Source organism: Hetaerina americana, unplaced genomic scaffold, assembly GCF_022747635.1.
Source record: "Hetaerina americana unplaced genomic scaffold, ioHetAmer1.1.p SCAF_2, whole genome shotgun sequence".
In the NCBI taxonomy this organism is placed as follows: domain Eukaryota; kingdom Metazoa; phylum Arthropoda; class Insecta; order Odonata; family Calopterygidae; genus Hetaerina; species Hetaerina americana.
Window position 1 is genome coordinate 106,963,269 of NW_027286763.1, and position 21,315 is coordinate 106,984,583.

General features: G+C 38.3%; 1 protein-coding gene and 1 non-coding gene across 4 annotated transcripts in view; both read right to left on the reverse strand.

Annotated features, from left to right (window-relative positions):
• Window positions 1-17,635, reverse strand: part of LOC139687793 (cytochrome P450 4C1-like) — a 34,271-nt gene extending 16,636 nt beyond the window's left edge. For all 3 annotated transcript variants that reach the window (XM_071585101.1, XM_071585102.1, XM_071585100.1), the window contains exon 1: window positions 17,450-17,635. In XM_071585101.1, coding sequence (XP_071441202.1) covers window positions 17,450-17,525 — 76 coding nt within the window. In that variant the 5' untranslated portion in view covers window positions 17,526-17,635. The remainder of the gene's footprint in view (window positions 1-17,449) is intronic.
• On the reverse strand, window positions 10,997-11,069 carry TRNAV-AAC (transfer RNA valine (anticodon AAC)). The gene has a single exon. It is a non-coding gene; the product is annotated as a tRNA-Val (tRNA).
• Window positions 17,636-21,315: the final 3,680 nt, after the last annotated feature.

Below are 21,315 nucleotides of genomic sequence, written 5' to 3' on the forward strand. Positions count from 1 at the left end.
TAACAAATTTTCTATGAATACACTAAAAAACCTATCTAATAACTTGATAATAGTTTCAATCAATCAGTATTAAATGGCTGATATGGAAATGGGAATGGCATCGAAGTGCAAAACTAATGGCAGTTCAGGAAACATCATCAGTGAGCTATGGAATTGGGAGGGATTCACAACGGTGGGAAATACAGGTAATTAGCAGTCGAAAAGAAAATCGTTTAATATTTGGATTAAGTTTGGCAGGGAAGAGGGGAAAATGATATGGGTTGCAAAAAGGAATGATTATTGATTTTAAGAAAGGCAATGAGATTCTCAAGACATAGAAAGACGAAGGGCAATCAAGGAGGAGGGCTGATGGAACACTTATCAGGGAAATATGTTCAGATGAAGTTGAGCGAGATAATAAGGGCTTAAAGAGAAGAATTACATTAGATAAAGAAACATTTGCGAAAAGGATGAAGTTGATGAAAGGAATCTTCAGTGACGACATTCAGAAATTATCAGTGAAAGCTTTGAAAATTAGTCTATTGCTGTAGGGCATCAAAACTTTACCGTGGTGGAAAGAGGTTAAGCTTAGACGGGAGGCTTTGGGGACGAGAGTTTGGAGAAGAATAGAGATGAAAAATTGAGCAGAAAGGAAAACAAACGAAGTTCTAGGCATGGAAGGGGAAGGGAAAAGACTGTTGGGCGAAATTTGAAGGCAAGGCAAGTGGATATTAAGAGGCGCTGGGAAAATTAAAACTGTGATAGGGGAGAGAATGATGATCTGGGTAAGTGATGCAGTGGGAGGAGGAAATGATTGGACAATTATGAGGACAAGAAAGGCATAAAGTAAGGGAAAATTAAGAATTATATATTGTAAGTCAAGCTAATAGACTATTTAGCGCAGTTTCAGGCAAGGATTAGAGGTGGCATAATGGTTTGTCCCCAAGAGAGAGACAAAATGGCGCATTATTTTATTTCTGCCCATCAAAATACTACCTCTGATCGGAAAACTACGACAAAGTACAAATTTGTCCCAGGAGAAATATTATCAGAACATTTCACCACTTAGTTCCTTTTTAAGCGTAGATATAGAAATTAACTATCCGTGAAATGCATGTTATCCATTGTGACGTTGATTGTGAATTCTTACTAAAAATTTCTAATCTAAATTTTCATGAAAAATAGTTTTCCGGTTACCAGAACTTAGTAGATGGACCAAATGGTGGCATAACTTCCACCCATGCATAAATGAATGATCGCGTGAACTTGCGGCTTGTTCAGAATAGGCTCAATGTTCATTAATCAAAATCAACCATACGGTTCATTACTATGATCTAATTGATGATAGTCAAATTATAAGTTAGAAAATTTCAATACTTCAATAAATATTTTCATTTTCTTTCCCTTAACATTCGAGCTTTGGAATTATTAAATGAAGTCTGAAAACGAAAAGAAAATATATTTCGAGGTAAGTACCTACCTTCCAGCATGGAATTTGAATTTAATTAACTGAATGAGATATAGAAAACATATTGATTGGCAGTGCTGACGAACGGCATCTCAAGAACGAAAACAGCAATCTATGAACTCTAGTATTGAGCGAATGTATTTTCTCAATTGAAATCATTATGGCATTTAAAACTCAAATAGATTTCTCCAATACTATTAATCCCGGATAAAAATCAAATTGCTTTTTGGAGTAGATTCGTCATTTAAACAATTTGAAATTCGCACGCATCTCTTGTATCAACATTTTGCCACCTTTAAACAAGCACCATCTTATCATTTACTCGTTGTGGTTTGAAAATAAAAGCTCAAATAACTGAGATTGACTTGTAAAGATGATATATACCTGGGAGACTGTGCATGGATTGAGTAAGAAAAATGTAAGAACCGAAGCGTGCATTTATTTAATGGCAAAAATCACCGTCAGTGATAATGAAGTCAAGTACTTTCAAATATATTGAAGCGAAAATGAGAAAAATCTATGAACTGGAAAACAAGCGGCTGAACAAAGCCAATAAAGATTAAACTTCTATTGACTGCGTATGCGTAGGAATTGATAGGCAAGAGGAAGTATGAATGGCAAGAGAGGAATATAGCAATAGGACAACGTGAAATTGACACTGGTAGTTATTGCCTACACAGCGTGTGATCGTAAATATTCACCCCTTAAAAAAATCTTTATTTCATCTTTATTATCGATCTTTGTTTTTTCTTCATTATTAAAAAATATCTTAACAGCCATAATGTTCTTTTAACATATTTTTAAAATTTTATTTTCGGTAAGCACAACCTGATGGTATACCTGATGCTGTTATAAAAAGTTTTGTGCCACCTTTATTGCTGAACCACTGACTGAAATTTGTAATCTTTCCCTAAGTGCTGGTCAATTTCCCTCCAAATTTAAAGTTGCAAAAATTAAAGCTCTGTTTAAAAAAGGAGAGAAGGAAAACATTGAGAATTATAGACCAATTTCCTTACTTTCAGGTTTCTCCAAAATTTTGGAGAAGGTCATGTATCTGAGATTGATTTCCTTTTTCGATAAATCCTCTGTCATTGACAATCATCAATTTGGCTTCAGAAGGAATAAGTCCATTAATGATGCCCTTTTCTCATTTACAAGGAATATATGGAATGCCTTAGATAGTAATAGTCATGTTGCAGGGCTTTTTATTGATTTAAAAAAAGCTTTCGATACAGTTAACCATGGAATTCTTTTGAAAAAATTAGAAACATATGGTATAAGAGGCAATGCAAAGGACTGGTTTAAATCATATTTAACTGATAGGTCACAATATATTGAAATGAATTCATCTGTATCAAGTACAACTTCTGTTATTTGTGGAGTTCCGCAGGGCTCCATTCTTGGACCACTACTATTTTTAGTCTTCATAAATGATTTACCTGCAAATTTACCACTCTCCAATACAATACTATTTGCTGATGATACTAACTTAGTTTTTAATAACCATAATCCCATTCAGTTAATGAACGAGGTAACAGGAACTACACACAATTTGATGAACTGGCTCACTGACAATAAGCTATCTTTAAATGTTAGTAAAACACATTATTTAAATTTCAACCTCAAGAAGAAGTTAATAAATTATAATCCAATAATTAACGGTTGCCCCATAAAAGAACTAAAGGTAACAAAGTTTTTAGGTATTTGGATTGACTCTAATCTTTCATGGGAGGAACATATTAATAAATTAACTCAAAAACTGGCACAAATCTGTTATGCATTCCGTGTACTCAAGGAAATCATTTGCATTAAGGCATTGAGAACTATATATTTTGGCTATGTGCAGTCACTTCTCAATTATGGTATTCCCTTTTGGGGCTCCTCTATCTTCCTTCCAAAATTATTTAAAATGCAAAAAAAGATTATTCGCATAATAACTAATTCTAATAATAGAGCTCCCAGTAAACCTATTTTTGAAAAACTAGAAATCTTACCTCTTCCTTGTATGTACATTCTTGAAACAGTGTCTCTTATTAACAAAAATCAAGACATGTTTATTAAAAATTGTGACCTTCATAGTCATAATATGAGAAGCCAAAATGCATTCCATGTAAGTCAGCACAGAGTAAATAAAACCATTAAAGGGATAGATCATCAGGGAATACTTATGTACAATAAATTGCCTGCTTATATTAAAAATATCAAGAGTTCCTTTAAATTCAAGTGTGCTGTGAAAAAACTACTTTCATGTAAATTATTCTATAGTGTAGATGATTTTCTAATGCATACCATTTTAAATGTATAATTGGAATGTGTTAATCCCAAGAAAATTGTAAATTGTATGTATTTGTATTGTTCATATTGTTTTGTGTTCATATTGTTTTGTGTTTGCATTTGTGTTTTGTGTTCATATTGTTTTGTTCATATTGTTATGAAGTGTAAAACATGTATTGACAAAGCCATGCATAATTCTATGCCTATGGTGAAGAAATAAATTGAATTGAATTGAATTATTCAGAGTTTCAAAACATTTACAATTTATTCTTCACTTCAACCTTGATATTGAGCCCCGATAACATCTCTTTCTCGGTCTACCGACGTCCCCCTTTCCTTTAGAACTACTTTTTAGGGTTTTGCTACTGGAAGTCTGCTTTCTGTTGTACGATTAAAAAAGCTGTTCGCACTTACTTCTATTCTTTTTATCTTGCCATTTGAGAATGGAGTTTTTAACGCTTTCCTTTTTCTTTCTATCTGTGAGTAAACATCCTTCGACACATCCCATGATTTTTATTTTCGTAGCTTGAACTTCATTTCCTTCCTTTTTTACTAAGGGTTCATCGTTTCTCGCGCATCTCCAAATGTTGGATCAGCTGTTGTTTCGTAACATTTTCGGCTGGTTTCCTTTCTAGTTTTATTTCTTCGGCTTCTGTTGCTTGTCTCACTTATGTTTCTGAACCTTGATAGTTTAATTTTCCAGACGGCATCATAATAATATGAGATTATACAATCATATTTATTAAAATTATCCCCTTGTTCTAGGATTCGATTGTAAACTACTAAATTTGTTCTTTTAGGGTTTTTGCTTTTAAATTTCATCGTTTTTGTATTCAATGGTAGAAATATTCAATCCATTGTTTATGAAATTAATCAATCTCACTTGCTACTGATGTTTTTTGTGCAATCTGTCTAACCATTGTTTCATCATCATCTGCATTGAGTGGGTAATTTATAAAATTAATCTATGTTTCTCTCCGGTGATATTCATGGTTCCATTTCAATTTTACACATTGGAAATGTGTCGCCTCTTTGCAAAAAATTAACACTGAGATAGGCTACCCCTGTCCGAACCCCTTTGTTTATGGAAATATCTTTCACTAATTTGCAATTTCAATCTAGGGCCGTTTGGTTTTAGATTCTTTGGAGGACTTTGGGTATTTTTTCAAGAAAACCTCTTCTCTCTGAGCATTCCCCATAACAAAGTTCGTGGTGCATAATTAAAGGTAGACATAATTGGGATGGTTAAGCAGTTTCACAGTGAAAAGAAACAGAAGCATTAAAACTAATGCGTAAATGGAGTCTACTTTTCTACTACTGTGAGACATGGGTGGTAGGACAGCGGGGAAAGGTTAGAAAAGAATGAAATGGAATGAATGTCACAGAAGAATAATGAAAGTAAGGTGCTCTGACAGAGTAAAAAATGAAGAGGTACTTCGAGGAATTGTTAAAGGATGAAGCTCGTTAAGAAAACTAACTGTACGCATACTAAGGCACGATTTAACCATGAATGATGGAAACATAAATCTTGAGAATCCATAGAGGAAGGCCAAGAATGACGTATGAGACTTGATAGTGGAAAAATATCATCGATCGGAGCTATGAAAGAATGGAAAGGTTAGTACAGACGGAGGATAGCTCGACGAGCTACTACAAAACCCATCTTATCAACCCTTAATGATGACTTTTTTGCATTCTGATTTCAAAATAAGATTTGCTATGCCTACTGTTACCCATATAAATATCTAACTTACAGATAGGGTACCAATGGTAATATTATGTATAACACTTACGTACGATTTAATCATTCATAAGTCTCACAGCACCAAATGTGCTGAAGCCATGTTTGTTTTGGGAAATTATGGAAACGAGGCCGTTTGCTCAAAGGTCAATCAACAAGCTTGGCAAGGCCTGGAAGGTGGGAAATTGCATGGTTTACCACGCATAATAATTTAGCTAAATTGTGTACAAGGTGTAAAGAGTCTAAGAGTGGCTGAGAACTGAAAAATATTAATACTAACAGGTACTGCTGACACTGTTGAGTAAGTTGTATGAGAAAGGTTATGGAGATTGAGAGAAATGGGAAATATCTCGAGTTTTCCCAACTGTTATCGCTTGGGATGAGTAGAAAAAGGCAGCAGAACTATCTTCGTTATGTTGACCGTTGGTGGTGATCGCTTCTAAAACAATGATGGCTTATCTCTGGGTGCCTCATGAAGTAGACGTGGCAGGACTTAGTAATCTTAAGTCGTGTTTCAAACTTTGAATCTACTCTACCGGGCATGACGAGTCTTATTATTTCAATGATATGAGTGCAATCTCCTCCATTCCGTAATAAAACTCCGTCTTTCTCTGAGAACTTTAATTTACTTCTTAATACGCCACAGCTTCGAATGAAGTTTAAGATTTCATCACATTGAAATATACGTCACTTAATGACGAAGTTGTGATACAGGGTTATGATCATAGAGGCACCAACGATATATGCGTAGAACTACCCCAATCATTTATATACAATATTTAGCAGCAAATATTAATGAAAGGTATGCAGAAATCAAAATTTCTCCCGAGTCAAATAAATTACAACATTAAAAAACAATTTGAGGATGGTAAAGGAATTTGGTGCCAATATCATTATTGCTTCAAATCACTTAAAAGAAGTAAAAAAAATGGGCGAAGGCTATTTTAGGCACAAATTAACCCAACCAATATAAAAATATTGACTCACAGAAAGTCTTACATACAAAACGCTTTTAGTGAGGTCATATTCGAGTGAATTCCAAAAGGCGCAAGTCCTATAAAATTGCATCGAAAGGAGCCAAATGACATCTTTTAGATCTATTTTTGATTCCTCAAGATCAGGAATTGATTTTGAGGAATAAATTGTTTGCCAGTTTGTTTTTGAACCATTAAATAAACAGTTCATAAGCAATGATTTTATTACTTTGTATTTTTTTAATGATTCATACCAAAGAAAATGACGATAATTCGAGAAAACATTGCCAAGTCGATGGAAAAAACCAACAGACAGCAAATTAGGATTACCGATGAAAACTATACGTGTATATTAGGAATAATATATGATGTTACTAAATGATTGGTGATATGTGCCGGGGGGTTAGCTGATGATTTGTGCAATGGTGCCAATGGTGCTTTCTTATCTTAGTGACTATAACAATGATTGCCCTATCACAATGAAGACTAGGTGTAACTGCTTCACATGATAGCTAGAATTCTGTTACAAGTACACCTAATAACATAGCAATGAGTATACAATATGCTTTTGCTCATATTTAGCCAAGACGTACAAAGTTTTTAATTCAGTTTCAAATATAGCGTGCCCGTTTCATTCAAATTCTCTTGCGTGCAAAAGACTAATGCCATCAGATATGATTTCCAACGTCACTCAACATCATATATTGATTAAATGACTGAAATATTGTGTTATTTCCATATTTTGTATTATTATTACTAATATTTTTTATTATTTTGCCTTTTTTCCACTAGTTGCCGATTAGAAATCTTTCGAATATTTATTTATTTGCACTTACAATCGAAAATTCAATTACCTGGTGATAAACGACAAGGAAAATTATATATTTTATTCTAATGTTAGTCACGATAGAAGCCACGAAAGAGTCATGTTGTCCTCTAACGATTCACGTGGCGAATGCCGACGAATAGAGTTGAATTGTTGTTTTATGGGAGTCTTAACTCTTCGCACTGTAAACGGATTTCCATCTCTTTCCACCAAAGCGAGACGCCTTCGAAATTTTAAGTTTTGTCTGACTCCCTCGCGAAACATCCGCCACGTCCCGCCTCCGAATTTCTATTTCCAGCTGGTGCTCAGTGTTCTCCCGCTTAGAAGTTAACATTCAAGAGTCGAGTGGGTGCATTCTCCCTGAATCTACGAGATTCTAGGGCATATGCTTTACGAGTAGTGTCTCTTCGACTGTTTAGGTGGCTACGTTCAAATTTAATACACTTGCAGTGATTTAGAAGCGTTGAAAATCAAAAGCACGGCTTTGGAAACTTTCAAAATTCTAGGGACAAGTTTTATACCATGCGTCAAAATTATCCGAATAGCATTTTGGTTGCATTTGAGACGTTATATATGCGACACTCAGGAAATGGCCTAATTCCAAAAAAATGTTGAAATTTTATATAAAATTTAATTGGTGAAAAATCGATTAGTATCAATTTGTTAAGTATAAAAATGATCGAACGCTAAACTTGAGTGAGGATTGGGCGTAACTACTACTGATCTGCCTCGCAGAAGACTGTATGCGTATGAATTGTCGACGATTGATTTCCCGTTTCTTCCGCCCCACAATTCTTTTTTCAATCTATTGTTTGTCCCATTGTCTCAAATTTCTATCCAACATGGCAACAAGGACCTTTATTCACCACATTACCAGTATAATCGGCATAAGGATGTTAAAAAAAACCTAGTTATTTGGTTGAATTTTTGAAAGCTGTATTTTATATTAATTTTTAACATTTGAATTAATGGCAAAAAAAGACCTTAATCATGAAATTCATTCTTGAGCAATGCAATTTTTCACCCAAGAAATCTTACCGCGAATAAAAATACTCACAATTGAGGTGCAGTGATCACTTCAAACTGAAGCTAGATCTCACTTCTGAAACCATGACACACTTCGGGAAATTTACCGCAAGATCCTTTGAATGGGAAATATTTTTGCATTTTCAGCGTATTTCGCGCTCTCATTCCATATGGGATTGCGCACAGCAACTACTCTTTGAGATCAATCTTGGGTCAGCTCAAAAGTCAAGGATTCCTTCAATGCACTCTCTATTCAACGTCACTCCACAGTCCGAAATGAAACTGACGTTTGCAGCTTGAGTTTAGGCTGGTGATTCGTGTTGTGACGGAGGCGGAGTGGTGATGGATGAAGCTACCGCGAAAACATTAATTCAATAAAACTAAATGAAAACATTTACATGGGGAGTACGTGGCCAATCTTAAAAGAGATCAACACGGGAAATGTTTACTTGACAGAACTTATTTCCAGGAACGCTAGGCTACATATAATTTCCGTTGAATGTTAAGCGTGTGCCTAGAAAAAATGCTGAAAACTGAGTTGGGCTCATGCTACTATTTTTAATAGAAGGGTTGAATCTTTTATGAAGGAGCTTCAATTCAATGAAATGTTCTATCATATAAAAACATTAGCATTGGTGGCAGTTAAGGATAGCTATATATGCTCGTGGGTGGTGTTATTTTGATATTGATCCATTGATGTCTCGAAAGGGTTTGGTAGGACTACTAGGCATTGGGTAACTAAAGCTTCTCCGATGATAAATAGGATTATGATTATCTATTCATATCACCGAGATTAAATACTTAGTGCAGATAAGATGTTTCATACCGATTGAGGGAGTATCGTCGTAGTATTTCTGCTAGACCTAGTCAAGTGCTGCGCAATATGTTACGTTCATTTTAACAGAAATGGTTTATCAAACTTGCCTCTGGTAACTCCTGCATAGGGAGGTTATCAGTAAATATGTTTTGACTTGATGACAACTACGGCTCCTATTAATTAATTTCAGTGGCATTTAGCGATAATTTAGTAGGTTTCGTGTATCACCTTAAAAATTACTAATTTTTCTAGAAGTGCTCCCGTGAGATACTTTATTCATTTCATTTAGAAATTAAACATTTCTATAATAAACCATAAAAAACCATAAACACAGTAATCAACCCGAAGGTCGGTTTGGTAGGTGATGGTAGAGTTCACCCAGTACTAAGCCCTATACGGCGAGTGAAATTCACACATCAGGGTAGCGGGGCCAGTTCCTTTCCCTGTGCCGGTTATGGTTTCCCAGGAAGATCTGGTACCCGAAAAATCACATAGCTTGGGTGGAGCTGCAGGTGCTCAGAGTACCCTGGAATCGAACCCGGGCCCCTCCGGTCAGCAGTCCAACGCTCTACCCCCTGGACTACCGCGACCCATTTATATATTGATAAATATATATAATAATATATGAAAGATTGTTCCATGAACTCTTTAGCTTGAGCGTAAAACTATGGTTCATCAATTATTATTTTATACTGTTAAAATATCCTTTTGTGCAATAGGTGTCGCAAATAACTGCGTCTGCAATAACCGCAAGGATAAATCAGATTGATAAGTAATCAACCGAAGTGTGATATAGTACAATAATCCTCAAATCTGTGCATTGAAACCATAAAAAAATTTCACCCGTTGTCTTCAACAATTTATTTCAATCGAGGGGACCATGCAGTCAGTCTCCTGGTGAAGTACGTCCGCTTATGCAGGACGTAATTAAGACGTTTAGCTAGGAAGAGCTGGGCTAAGGAGTTTCAGAAATGAATGTGATATAATGAAATCAACTTCAACTAAATGGAAATAAATACCCACCCTAAGCTAGAAGAACACGCAATAACATTTCAGATTTTACAAAGCCGTTGACTGAATAAAATTATCAAAAATTACAAATATTTAAATGGATGAAGAGATTTTTCCTCTCTAAATACTCGTAAATGAAAAAATTATTCATGCTATGTTATGAAACATAGACAATTCATTTTTCGGAGATTGTAAAGTAGCTAATGTTGGTCTAACAAAAGCCTTACTACCACAATGATAGTTAACAACCGAGACGAAAGCTCTTGCGATTTTCCACTTAATATGATATATAATTATATCAGTGGAAAATTGAAAGGGTTTTCGTATCTATTAATATTGAACAGTTTCACTACACCTGAATCCGTAATTTATACAAGGGTAATTATTCGATTTTGGCCAGAAGCTAATCGTTTCTTATTCTAATGAAGAAGTGTAAAATATAGAGTAGTATTTTGCTCCAATTAATAATTTAACTAACGGTATTATGGATGCCCGTTAAAATTTACTTTTATTTAGTTGCTAGTTTTAAAGTGGCATGGGCGGTTGCAAGGAAAGAGAGCGCCTCCCTCTCGCTCGCACCCCCATGGAAATTATTTGGGGGTCAGCAAGAACGCGGGCCCCATCAGCCTAATCAATTACTCCATACACCTAATTATGTATTAAAGAATGTAAATAACCAAAACTTGATATTTATTTAGTTTGCATTAGTCCGAAAACAGCATTTCGGCCTTTACATCGGACAATGATATAACAATATTACAATTGCATACACGCAAGTCCTAGGTGGAGGGAAAAACGCCTAGGCGGGAACCGAACCCGCGACCCCAGGGTTAGCAGGCGAGGACGTTACCCCAACCTCACCGGGGTCGGCAAAAAAAATTGTTTCCGCCCGGGATCGAACCGGGGACCTTCCGCGTGTTAGGCGGATGTGATAACCACTACACCACGGAAACGCTTCAGAAATGATGTTATTAATGTTAGCATAATACTAATTATTGTAGGTTTTGGATTTAGACAACCTATATGATTGCACAACGATATATTCCCTTAACCCTTCCTACAAAGCACAACCCAATATCCCACTCTATACCCTTTTTATCCCCATATAATTCCTTCCATCCATCGTTCCGTCTTACATCCCTATTCAATTCCTGCCCCTTCCTCATTTCTCCAACATTCTCCCCTCCATTACAGTCTGCAACATCCTACTGTCGGTCAATATGCTTTGCATCCATTTTTCCTGCCTCCCTAGGATTTCTCCCGACAAACCCCTCTTTGCCCACCATTCCAAGTACTTCCTCATTCGTTTTCTTCTCTGTCCATTTCACCTTCTCCATTCTTCTCCACACCGACATTTCAAAAGCCTCCAATCTACTTCTATCCTACTCTTTCAATGGCCATATGTCCGCGCCGTACATAACCACGTCCCATATCAAACTTTTAACGAGCCGTTTCTTAACATCCTTAATCAACGTCCCTGTTATTAATTCTCCCCTCCTAGCGAAAGCATCTTTGTACAATGCAGTTATTTTTCTTATATCCCTACTACTGCGACCATTTTGGTCCAAAACACTTCCGAGATACGTTAACTGTTCCACCTGCTCTAGTTTCTTAATTCCTACGTACATATTTAATTGGGTTTTCCAATTTCTAGGAAACCGCATAATTAATTTGTTTACATATATTCTCATCCCATACCTATCGCCCTGACTTTCCAATGCGATCAGAATAGCTAGCAACCCCTAGACTGATTAGCTAACTAAAGCTTCATTATCTGAAAAACCAAATTGATTTTATGAAATCGCCACTGACTTCTATGTCTATCTTCAGTTCTTCCCATTCCTCTTTAATTATGTCCTCTGTATATACGTTGAACAGTGCAGGTGATAATGAACACCCCTGACTTGCTCATCTTCATAACACAGTCCATTCTGACTCTACATCCGCCCCTTGCACCTAAGCAGCCTGAGACGTGCACATGTTGCGAATAAGTCTCCTATCCCTCCATTCTGATGCTATTTTCTGTGATAGACGTCTGTTCATTAATTTGACCCAATTCGCTCAATCAAACGCCTTCTCGAAATCTACAAAACAAACTAATGCATCCTGAGTGTAATCAATGTTCTTCTCTGTTGGAAACCGCATCACCTCACCGATGTGGCTTCAGACGTGCCTCTCCCATTTCTGAACACAAGACTGATCCTCCCCCTTACACCTCTTCTTCATTCTCCTCTGGATAATTCTGAGAACCATTTCAGCTGCGAGCATAACCAAATTATTTCTCTATAGTCCTCACATAGGGCTGTCTATTAGCTGCCTTTTTTTGAATAGGAAATAAAATATTTGACGAAATCTTCTACTTGATTCCATCTTCAAAAATTCGATGAATTATGCTCTAAAATTTCCTCTTCCCAAGTGTTCCTAAACCCCTTAAGTAGTTCCGAGGGAATGTTGTCTTCCCTCTCGCCCTTATTTGATTTCAATTACCCTAATGCCCTTTCTATTTCGCCGTCTAGTATGCGTGGACTAATCTTGCTGGCCTAATCTCTCGCGTATATTCCCTGATTCAATTATTAGTTTTTCTGGATTATCTCTGAGTGTTTGCATTTTTTTCCATACTTGTTTCCAGAGAGTGCTTTCACTTTCCTGTACAGTGCACCCACTTCACCCTTCCTTTGTAAACATTCAATGTCCTCGCACCGCGTCTTCCGCCACGATTCTTTCACTCTATTTGTTTCCCATTTCAGTTTATTATTCGAATATTATACTTACTTCTACCAAACTCTGTGTTTTCATTTTTCCATTTCCTTCTCTCATCTATTGTAATCACTTAATCTTTAATTTTCATGGTTTTCTTTTCCTTTTCCTATTTACTGTTCCTATAGTTTCAATTGCTGCTTCCTGTATCCTTTTTTGACATCTTCCGATTTTGCCTCTATGGTACCCATCATACACATCACTTAATTTTGATCCTCATCCACTCACGGAAAACTTCGCAAGTTAATCACGCCTTTCTGAAATCTGTGCCTAACCATAGTGTAGTCCAAATGATATATTTCTGAATCCCTGGGAAATTTACATCCATACCTACGTCTTATTGTGGTACTAAGACCATGTGTTCGTTTTGATTAAGCCCTGTTGCCTTCCATGGTGAAAAAATTAAAATTTTATGCGGCCAGCACATAACTTTCTTCATGCTCGCGGTATCCCCATTAAAATAAACAAAGATTAAAATATTCCGACTCGTATGAATATATTACATTAACTTGTTGGGACGAGCGTAATGGATCAATAATGCTATTATAACCAAATACTATGCATAACACCAAGGTATTGTTAAACTGTGGTAATTTACCTACTTGAAGGTAGGTTGCAGACGGGTTCCAACAAGTGTTCATGGCTACGTATCACTAGAACTTTCGGGGATCGAGATGGTGCGGTGGCTATCGTACTGGCTTCCCACCCAGAGGGCCCGGGTTCAAATCCCGGCGGTGTTGAATATTATTCAGTGGTATGTCGATCCCCACTTGAGGTGCTTTGTGGAGGACACTTTGAGTGAGTACGCCGTCGGATGGAACTTTAAGCTGCGGACTACTTGGCGCCTTTCGTAAAGAGTGGGCTAATGCCGACGCCGGGTTTCTCTCCACCCTTCATCCTTTCCTGTCCATCTCCTATGGCACAAATGACCTCAGCTGTCGGTCGCCTCCCCTAAATACTAATCTTACGAGAACTCACTCATTATGCCCAAAATTATTTCTTCCTTCATTTCCCCGTAACTTCTGCCTGTCTTCGTGCTGCAAAAAGGTCTACTCCTCTACAAATCACTAACTTTCAATATTCCGCCCTCTCACTATCTTTGCCTTGCTCGAAGATTTCCCCGCTAACTTCCTCTCTTTGTCCACTGCATTTTAAAACTAAATAGTTTTTCTTCCTCCCCGTTCAACTTTTTTTATGCGTTCTCAACCACACCCACATCCCGAAAGCCTCCTATCTAGGCCCATCATGGAATAGTGGCGTTCATTTGAAATAAATAAAAACACGTTGGCTAATTTCAATCATGTCTTCCAATATCCTTTCACGTTCCCAATAACGTTCGGATAAATGAAGTAGTGCCACTTGTAGTATCTTTTCCTGCTGGAATAGTTTCATCCTGCGGAAGGGCGGTGAAGAAGTCGAGTATCCTGATGTGTAGGGAAGGAGTAAAAGTGTGTAGGCATGGAGGAGGTCGTCGGCAATTTTACATAAGTAAAAGTTAAGGAAGGACAATGATTTTTAGCAAACAAGAGTGCGAATATCAAAATAGCCCCCATCCATTTGATCCTTAATGGCCTCTCCTCATTCCACTGCAGAGTTTATAGATCCGCTATTGCATAGTAGCCTTGATTTCGAGCAGCTTTGTCATTTGCCCGGCGTTTTGTTTGGTCGGATTACATCATGAAGTCACTAAGTTTGGGGCATTTCAAAGCGCCACGCCAAATGCACTGACCCTTGCGCTGCAAGCGAAACGATTGATTCTTCCCTGTGATTCCTCTGCAATCAAAAGCTACAAACGTCAGTGATTTCAAAGAGCTGATGTACATCCACGCCTCAAACGGACGTATTCCACATTTTAAATGCCCTGAGAGGTTTCCTCCATGACGGGAAATAATCCTCCCACCCTGTTCCTGGCACCGGAATTGAAGAAACCTGAGCCTGCAGATTCCTATAGTTTTCCTTTTCCGCTTTGCCCTTGGAACACCTTTCCCACTTCGCTTCATTTCTACGCATGAGCGTTGTTCTATCCACACTTCAATGATCAGTTGATAATGTACGTATACATTTCATCGCAATTTTTCTATCATATTTCTGCTCTAAACGGACAACGAAAAGAAATTAAATGATGAAACACTTCAAGCAACATTTGATGAAAAATTATGCATACAATTTCAACTCGCAAAGATTTTTAGTTGATCTGATAAGACAATTAAGCGGCATACGCATTACTTTTCTTGCCTAACTCAACGCCTCAATCAGAGGAGATAGTTACTCGCCATGCACCTGAACAGCGTTACTCGTGAGGTTTTTATGTCCCAGAGGTGTCTTAAACTTATCACACCACGAACTGCCTATAACCTAGTGATATATCCCTGGGGTTCCTTCCGTCGACAAATGTTCTAGAACCAATCATTCTTCACGAAGGCGTTTTAGAGAATTCAAAGTTAAGAGGGTGGTTTAAAGTGGTAGCCTAGGGTACGGAAGGTTTAATTTCTGAGCGGATGATCCTGGGTTCAAATCTATGTGATACCTTTGGACAAGTCTTACTCAAATACGAGCGGTGGGATTTTCTATTTACCACAACATCGTGAGAAAATACAAGAGTAGCACGGGGAAAGGAACGGACCCGCTAAATTGAATATCCGATGCCCTCGCATTGACTACTGTGTCTTCTTCAGAAATACACAGGTCGCTCGAAATATTATCGCACAATGAGCGAATGAGAGAGATCCCTCGTTACATCGGAAGATGGGAGAGCACGGTAAAATTAAGGGATAACCTGCGATAACCACCCCTAATTACATCAACAAAACAAATTTAAACACCTCATTATGTAGCACAGAAATATCAAAGTCTTGCTCTCATGCTTGTCTTTTTATTAACACTAAATAACATGTAATAATTACTCCGTGCATGAATAAAGGGTCCCTGACCCCCTGGTCCACGTACATGTAGTTAATCAGTGAATATGATGTTGATTGATTTAGACATATTAAAATTCAAAGGAACAAACTTTCTTCAATCAAGCGTATCATATAATAAGAATTAAAGGGTTTTAGGGGTGTGTCTCTTGCGTCGGAATAGACCCCAGTGTAATTGTCATGCTGAATGTAGATGGTCCAAATTCTACGCAAAATTTAAGGACCTTGACCTATTCCAAATCTCACTAAATGGCTGTGGTTGTTCAGCATGTCTCTATATATATATAGTCCAGCCACACCGAGGGGCTGATCTCAAACTTAAAATAGGACGCAGGTAGTAGCAGGCGTACAAGCGTAAACATGTGAAAGAAGAGGAACTTTGCGGAAGAGGGAACTGAGTGAAGATTTGCGTCAAAACAAACCCTTGGTTTGATCGCTACTAATTAGAAGGAACGGAGGCAAATTATCTCGTTTTTCGACCAGTCAAAAGTTCAAATAAAATTCCGAAGATGATTAGATATGCCGATGGGAGCCTTTTCATTAGTTTAAAGCGGAAATATCTTTTCGTACTGACAGATACAGGTAATTTCACTCATGGAACCACAACTGCCTTCGATACAGTGAGCTTGACGAATTCTATAAGGAATTCTCGGAGATCAATGCATTCATCTAAATATTGATTGATTACGTTCAGTTGGTTCTTCAATAGAGGGGGACATTAATCAAATAGATTTGGCGTTTATAGAAGAGTTTGACAATTGCATCGATTTGTATTTAAATGCACGAGTGTTATTATGTTTGTTTAATTTGATTTGCCATTAAGAAAATTTGACTACGAAGCAAAACGCTTTAAATTTTATGAACTTTTACAATTCTCGTTTTATAAAGAAACAACATCATTTCAAACAATCTTTTGGGTGGGATGGAAAAATAGCGCTCTGAAGTGGGATTGCAACCCATTTTTCCTTTGAATTTAGGTAGAAATTGTAAATATTTAGTATCAACCCGTGCGCCTACTTAATCGCAAAAGGCAAAAGATAACCTCAAGTGGAGTCGAAAATATTAGCGAGTAAAGAAGTGTGGTAACACTTTGCGTGGGTGATCACTATCTCACGGGAAATATCCTGATCCCGGCCCACAATTACGGGGCCCAACAACCACGGCGAAAATTTTCGAGACTTGTGAGACATGGGCGCGGCGGAGATAGAAGAAAATAAGTAGAACACAGAGAGGAATAGGTTCCAAATAGGGTGGTTGAAGAGGGAAAGTTACTAGATGGGAAATCCGAAAGAGGCAGAGAGGGTGAGTTGTGGGAATATTGAAAGGTAGGGTGATGTTGAAGGCCGTGATGGAAAGGAGAAAGTCTGATAAGCAGGGGCGGAGGAAGGAGGAGAGTCGATTATTTAGACTGAATGAAGGCTAGCAGAAGTTACAAATGAATGAAGAAAGAAATAATGCAAAGCAAAGAAAGAGGAAGTTTCCGCGATACTTAGAAGTCGTAAGGGACCGTCCGAAATCTACCATTAATTAGGTAAAACGTACCTTGAATTGAAAAGTCGAGCCGAGCTTCTACCAATTTAGCCTTAGCTTTTTGGTGAGACAACGTTAAACCTATCCGTCGCGGTCAGACCACGACAGAATAGATCGATCATACTTACTGTTCTGGGGATTGGTGAAGAATGTGTAGCAGTCACCGAAGAGGAGGTCGCTTTTGCGACCGGGGATCTTGGCCATGAGTCTGTTGAATCGAGATCGCCGCGAGTACCATGCCTGGAGGCGGGGCACGAAGAGTACCCACGCGACCACGAAGAACAGGAGGGAAACGAGCACTTCGGTGGGAGACACGTCCATCTCGCCTCGTCCCGATGAACAACTGTGGGATCACGAGAACACTGCGGGGGTCGGTGGGAGTCAAAGGGGGCGAGAGGAGGAGGGGGGAGGAGGTGCAGAGTCCCGGCGGAGGGAACGGGCGACGCAAGAACTTCTCCTCGATTGGCGAAAGATAAGTAAGCGCAGCAACTGCATACGCATGGTGCACCGATTATCAATCGTCAACTACGCATACACTTGTGGAGATTCTGATCAATTACCAGATGAGGGTCGCTTAACACTCTTATTTCCTCGAGTCGATGCCGTTCCTTTCTTCATCCAGGTCATCCGCGGATTGTTATCGAGGACGGAATTATTTCCACGTTGTCAACAAGGGATCTCCGGACCAGGTTGTTGGGAAGGGGTGTCCAGCGAAGGCCTGGGGTAAAACTTTGACCACAGTCCTAGGTGATAGCATTCCGTAAGGTTACAGGTCACCGATTATAATTTTTAATTGTGAAATAAAAAGTGAACTAACTGCATGCAATTAGTTAAAATAAGGGTCTCACTACACATGCGTATGCTGAATTCTTTGAGGTGAGTCAACGAAAAGATATCCCCATCTTTACTCAGGAGAAAATTATAACATCAAAGCAGATCTTGTCCACGCGGACCTTTCAATGACGCCACCTTTCGTTTGGAAATACATATATTTTTATGAAATTTCTCCCCACATTGCATTTGGGTCGAGGGCTTATTTTTACTGAGCGATGTGATAAACAACAATGGGCGCCATTTCACACGATTTTCATCAGATTTATATTTCTTGAATTCACGCATGTGCTAAGAGAGGGCAAGAATCATGACAGTGCCAAAAAGAAAACAAAATCTATGCTTCCACACTACTTCTTCAAAGTTATCAGCAGCTCTCGATATATTATGTTTGATTTTCCAGGGATGAACGGTTTTACAGCTGTAATCCTACCCTAAAATATCCGCACACCTTGCAAAACCATTCATCCCTGGAAAATCAAGCAAAATATTTCGAGAGCTGCTTGATAAATTTGGCAAGGCACTGCGAAAGTATACATTTGGTTCACGCCGTCCGTCGGGTGGGACTTTAAGCCGTGGACCCCTTAGCGCCTTTCGTTAAGTGTGGGCTAATGCCGACGCCAGGTTTTCCCCAAACTTCCACCATTCCCATCCATTCCTAATGGCAAAAATGACCTCAGCTGTCAGTTGTCTCCCTTAAAGCTAATACTGTTATAAATGAACAGCAAAAATTGAGCTCAAATGATAGTTTTTACAGTAGATTTTGACTTCTTGAAAAATATGGAACTCATGAATTTTCGCTGAGGCATAAGATAAAGTGCCGGGTTCTATGTTACAAGCAATTAACAATAAAGTCGTTATAATATATTCATGTATTCTATTTTATCCAAAGTTGTAAAATATAAAATTGCTAAAATGCCTTAGGCTTTAAAATTTTCCAAACTCACCCTTCTTGCAGAATGTACGTCCCCATTTTTAATAAATAATATGTATGCAAGAGGTATTTTGCAATTCTGGTGCTGCTCACAATAGTGCAATAAGATGCAATCTGTGGGTTTTAATGCTGTACCTGTCTAAGATAACCTTTGGAGCTTCATATATTTGCATGCGTCACTGAGTACCCGGACTCAACAGCTGAAATGGGTGTATGTGCAATTGGCACACGCTAATATAGCGTATGCGGGATAAAATCGAAAATGGTGCGCGTAGATGTGAAGCTATGTTAATTAAAAGATACCCGAAACTAGTGATATGGGTATGTACACGTAATAAATGTGAATGACAGAATAAACATGGAAATAAAACGTTAAATCATCAAAATTCTCGAAATTAAATCTTAGGTGGACTGGGATTCCAAGGCCACATTTTACTCATATTATAATTTATTATGTTATCCAGAAATATCGTCCGAATAGACATCGGTGCTCATTCACCATGTGGAATATATCTAAGGGATAGGTTGATGCTGTTTACAATCATACCATTAATACGATAGCGATGGTACTCAGCGCAATTGAAATAGCACGTAAAATTTCGATTGTCGGAGAAAGCAACGAAAGGTGAAAGTAAGAGGGTACCTAAAGGGACTTATTACGAGGAGCTAGATTTTTAAAACATTGTTATGTTAAATTTAGTAGCGTATCCAAAATATTAGAGCAGATATGCTGACAAACACTCACGGAGCGAAAATTAAATTATAGATTGTTTATACCTCTTCCATAAATTGGAAGGAGGTCTCTTTAGCAGTGACGTTGAAAATATATTATTACCCCTATCGTACTACGGTAGGAGAGACTATGTGAGTAAAAATAGAGAGATTAAGTGTAAAGCAGATAGATTTAAGATGCCATTTTTTCCACGAACGATATGGGATCATAATAGCATTGTTCGACCGCAGTAGGGTCATGTTCGGGCAAAATTATTCTGGTGTGTATTCACCCCCTCCCACACACCCTGGCGGTAGAATGTAGGGTATATTTATAAATAAAAAAATAAAATACTCTATTCCACGTCAAGGGTATTTTCAAAAGCGATTTGGTATTTTGGGACACAAGGAAGGAAGGAAGGTAGAAAATACGAGCAGCTTAAATTGGTCCCATTGATTTGATGAAGTATTGAGCGCAGTTTTTGGTCTGGTTCATAGATGTAGCAATACTCACTCTTTTAAAAACCTACCTCCACCAATAGACTACTAACTAGATTACTAATGAGGGCTGCCCAACTATCGAATTCCCGGAGCTTCGTGCTCAAATGGCAGGTTCTCAAATTGTGGTCTCATTGCTGCCTACTCCCCCTCCGAGGAAGAGGATGAGGAACTACAGGCGAAGGGGAGCCATTGATTGGAGGTGCTGCTGTTTTCCCAGAGTGGCTTGCGTTGAGATAACTAACATAACTGACTTAACTTGAGGCAGACATCAACAATTCCCCATCAGCTAGAATACCGAGCGAAAAATGAAGTGGTTGAAGGCATGGTTGTCGGTACATTATTTTATCCTATTTACTGGAGATAGTTTCATATAGATCACCCCACCGAGTCCAAAGATCCGGTGGTCTCGTTTGCCCTTCCTTTCTCTCCCTTGTGTATTTGTTTCCCGGGCGGGAAGGGAAAGTAGTTGGTGCGGGAATACCGGTGAGCGGTCCTGCGGATGGCGTCCGCTCCGATACGGTGCTCCTCGTGCTTGTACCGATGCAAGTGTTCGAGGGGTCGATTGACGCTCCGCCCTCCGTCCATGTTTTCCGAATGAAGTCAATGAGTTGGGTGACCGGGCCAAAGTGCGGCCGTGTTGGCATGCGTTTTTCACCCATAAAAGATGGACGATGAATCAACAAATGTGTGAATTAGTCACCGCATTCGATCGCACTTGTGTGAGGTTCTCTCAGATTCTCGAATTTTATTCCAGTTCACTAAAATAGCTGGAATTTTTCATTCATGCACAGCAAATAAAACAAAACTCAAAAAGTGAAACTCGGTAATTTTTTATCCTATCCCTCGCAATTCCAAAGGAAAATTCAAATTGAATTGTGATAAGTTTCATTTTTGGCTATTTCCTATTGGATTCAGCAATTCGCGCATTTAATGCGCGAATACTGGTTATATCGATCGTTGGTGATGGATGCCGTGGGTGGATACACTCGTATTAATTGACGGATAATTTAGGGTGAA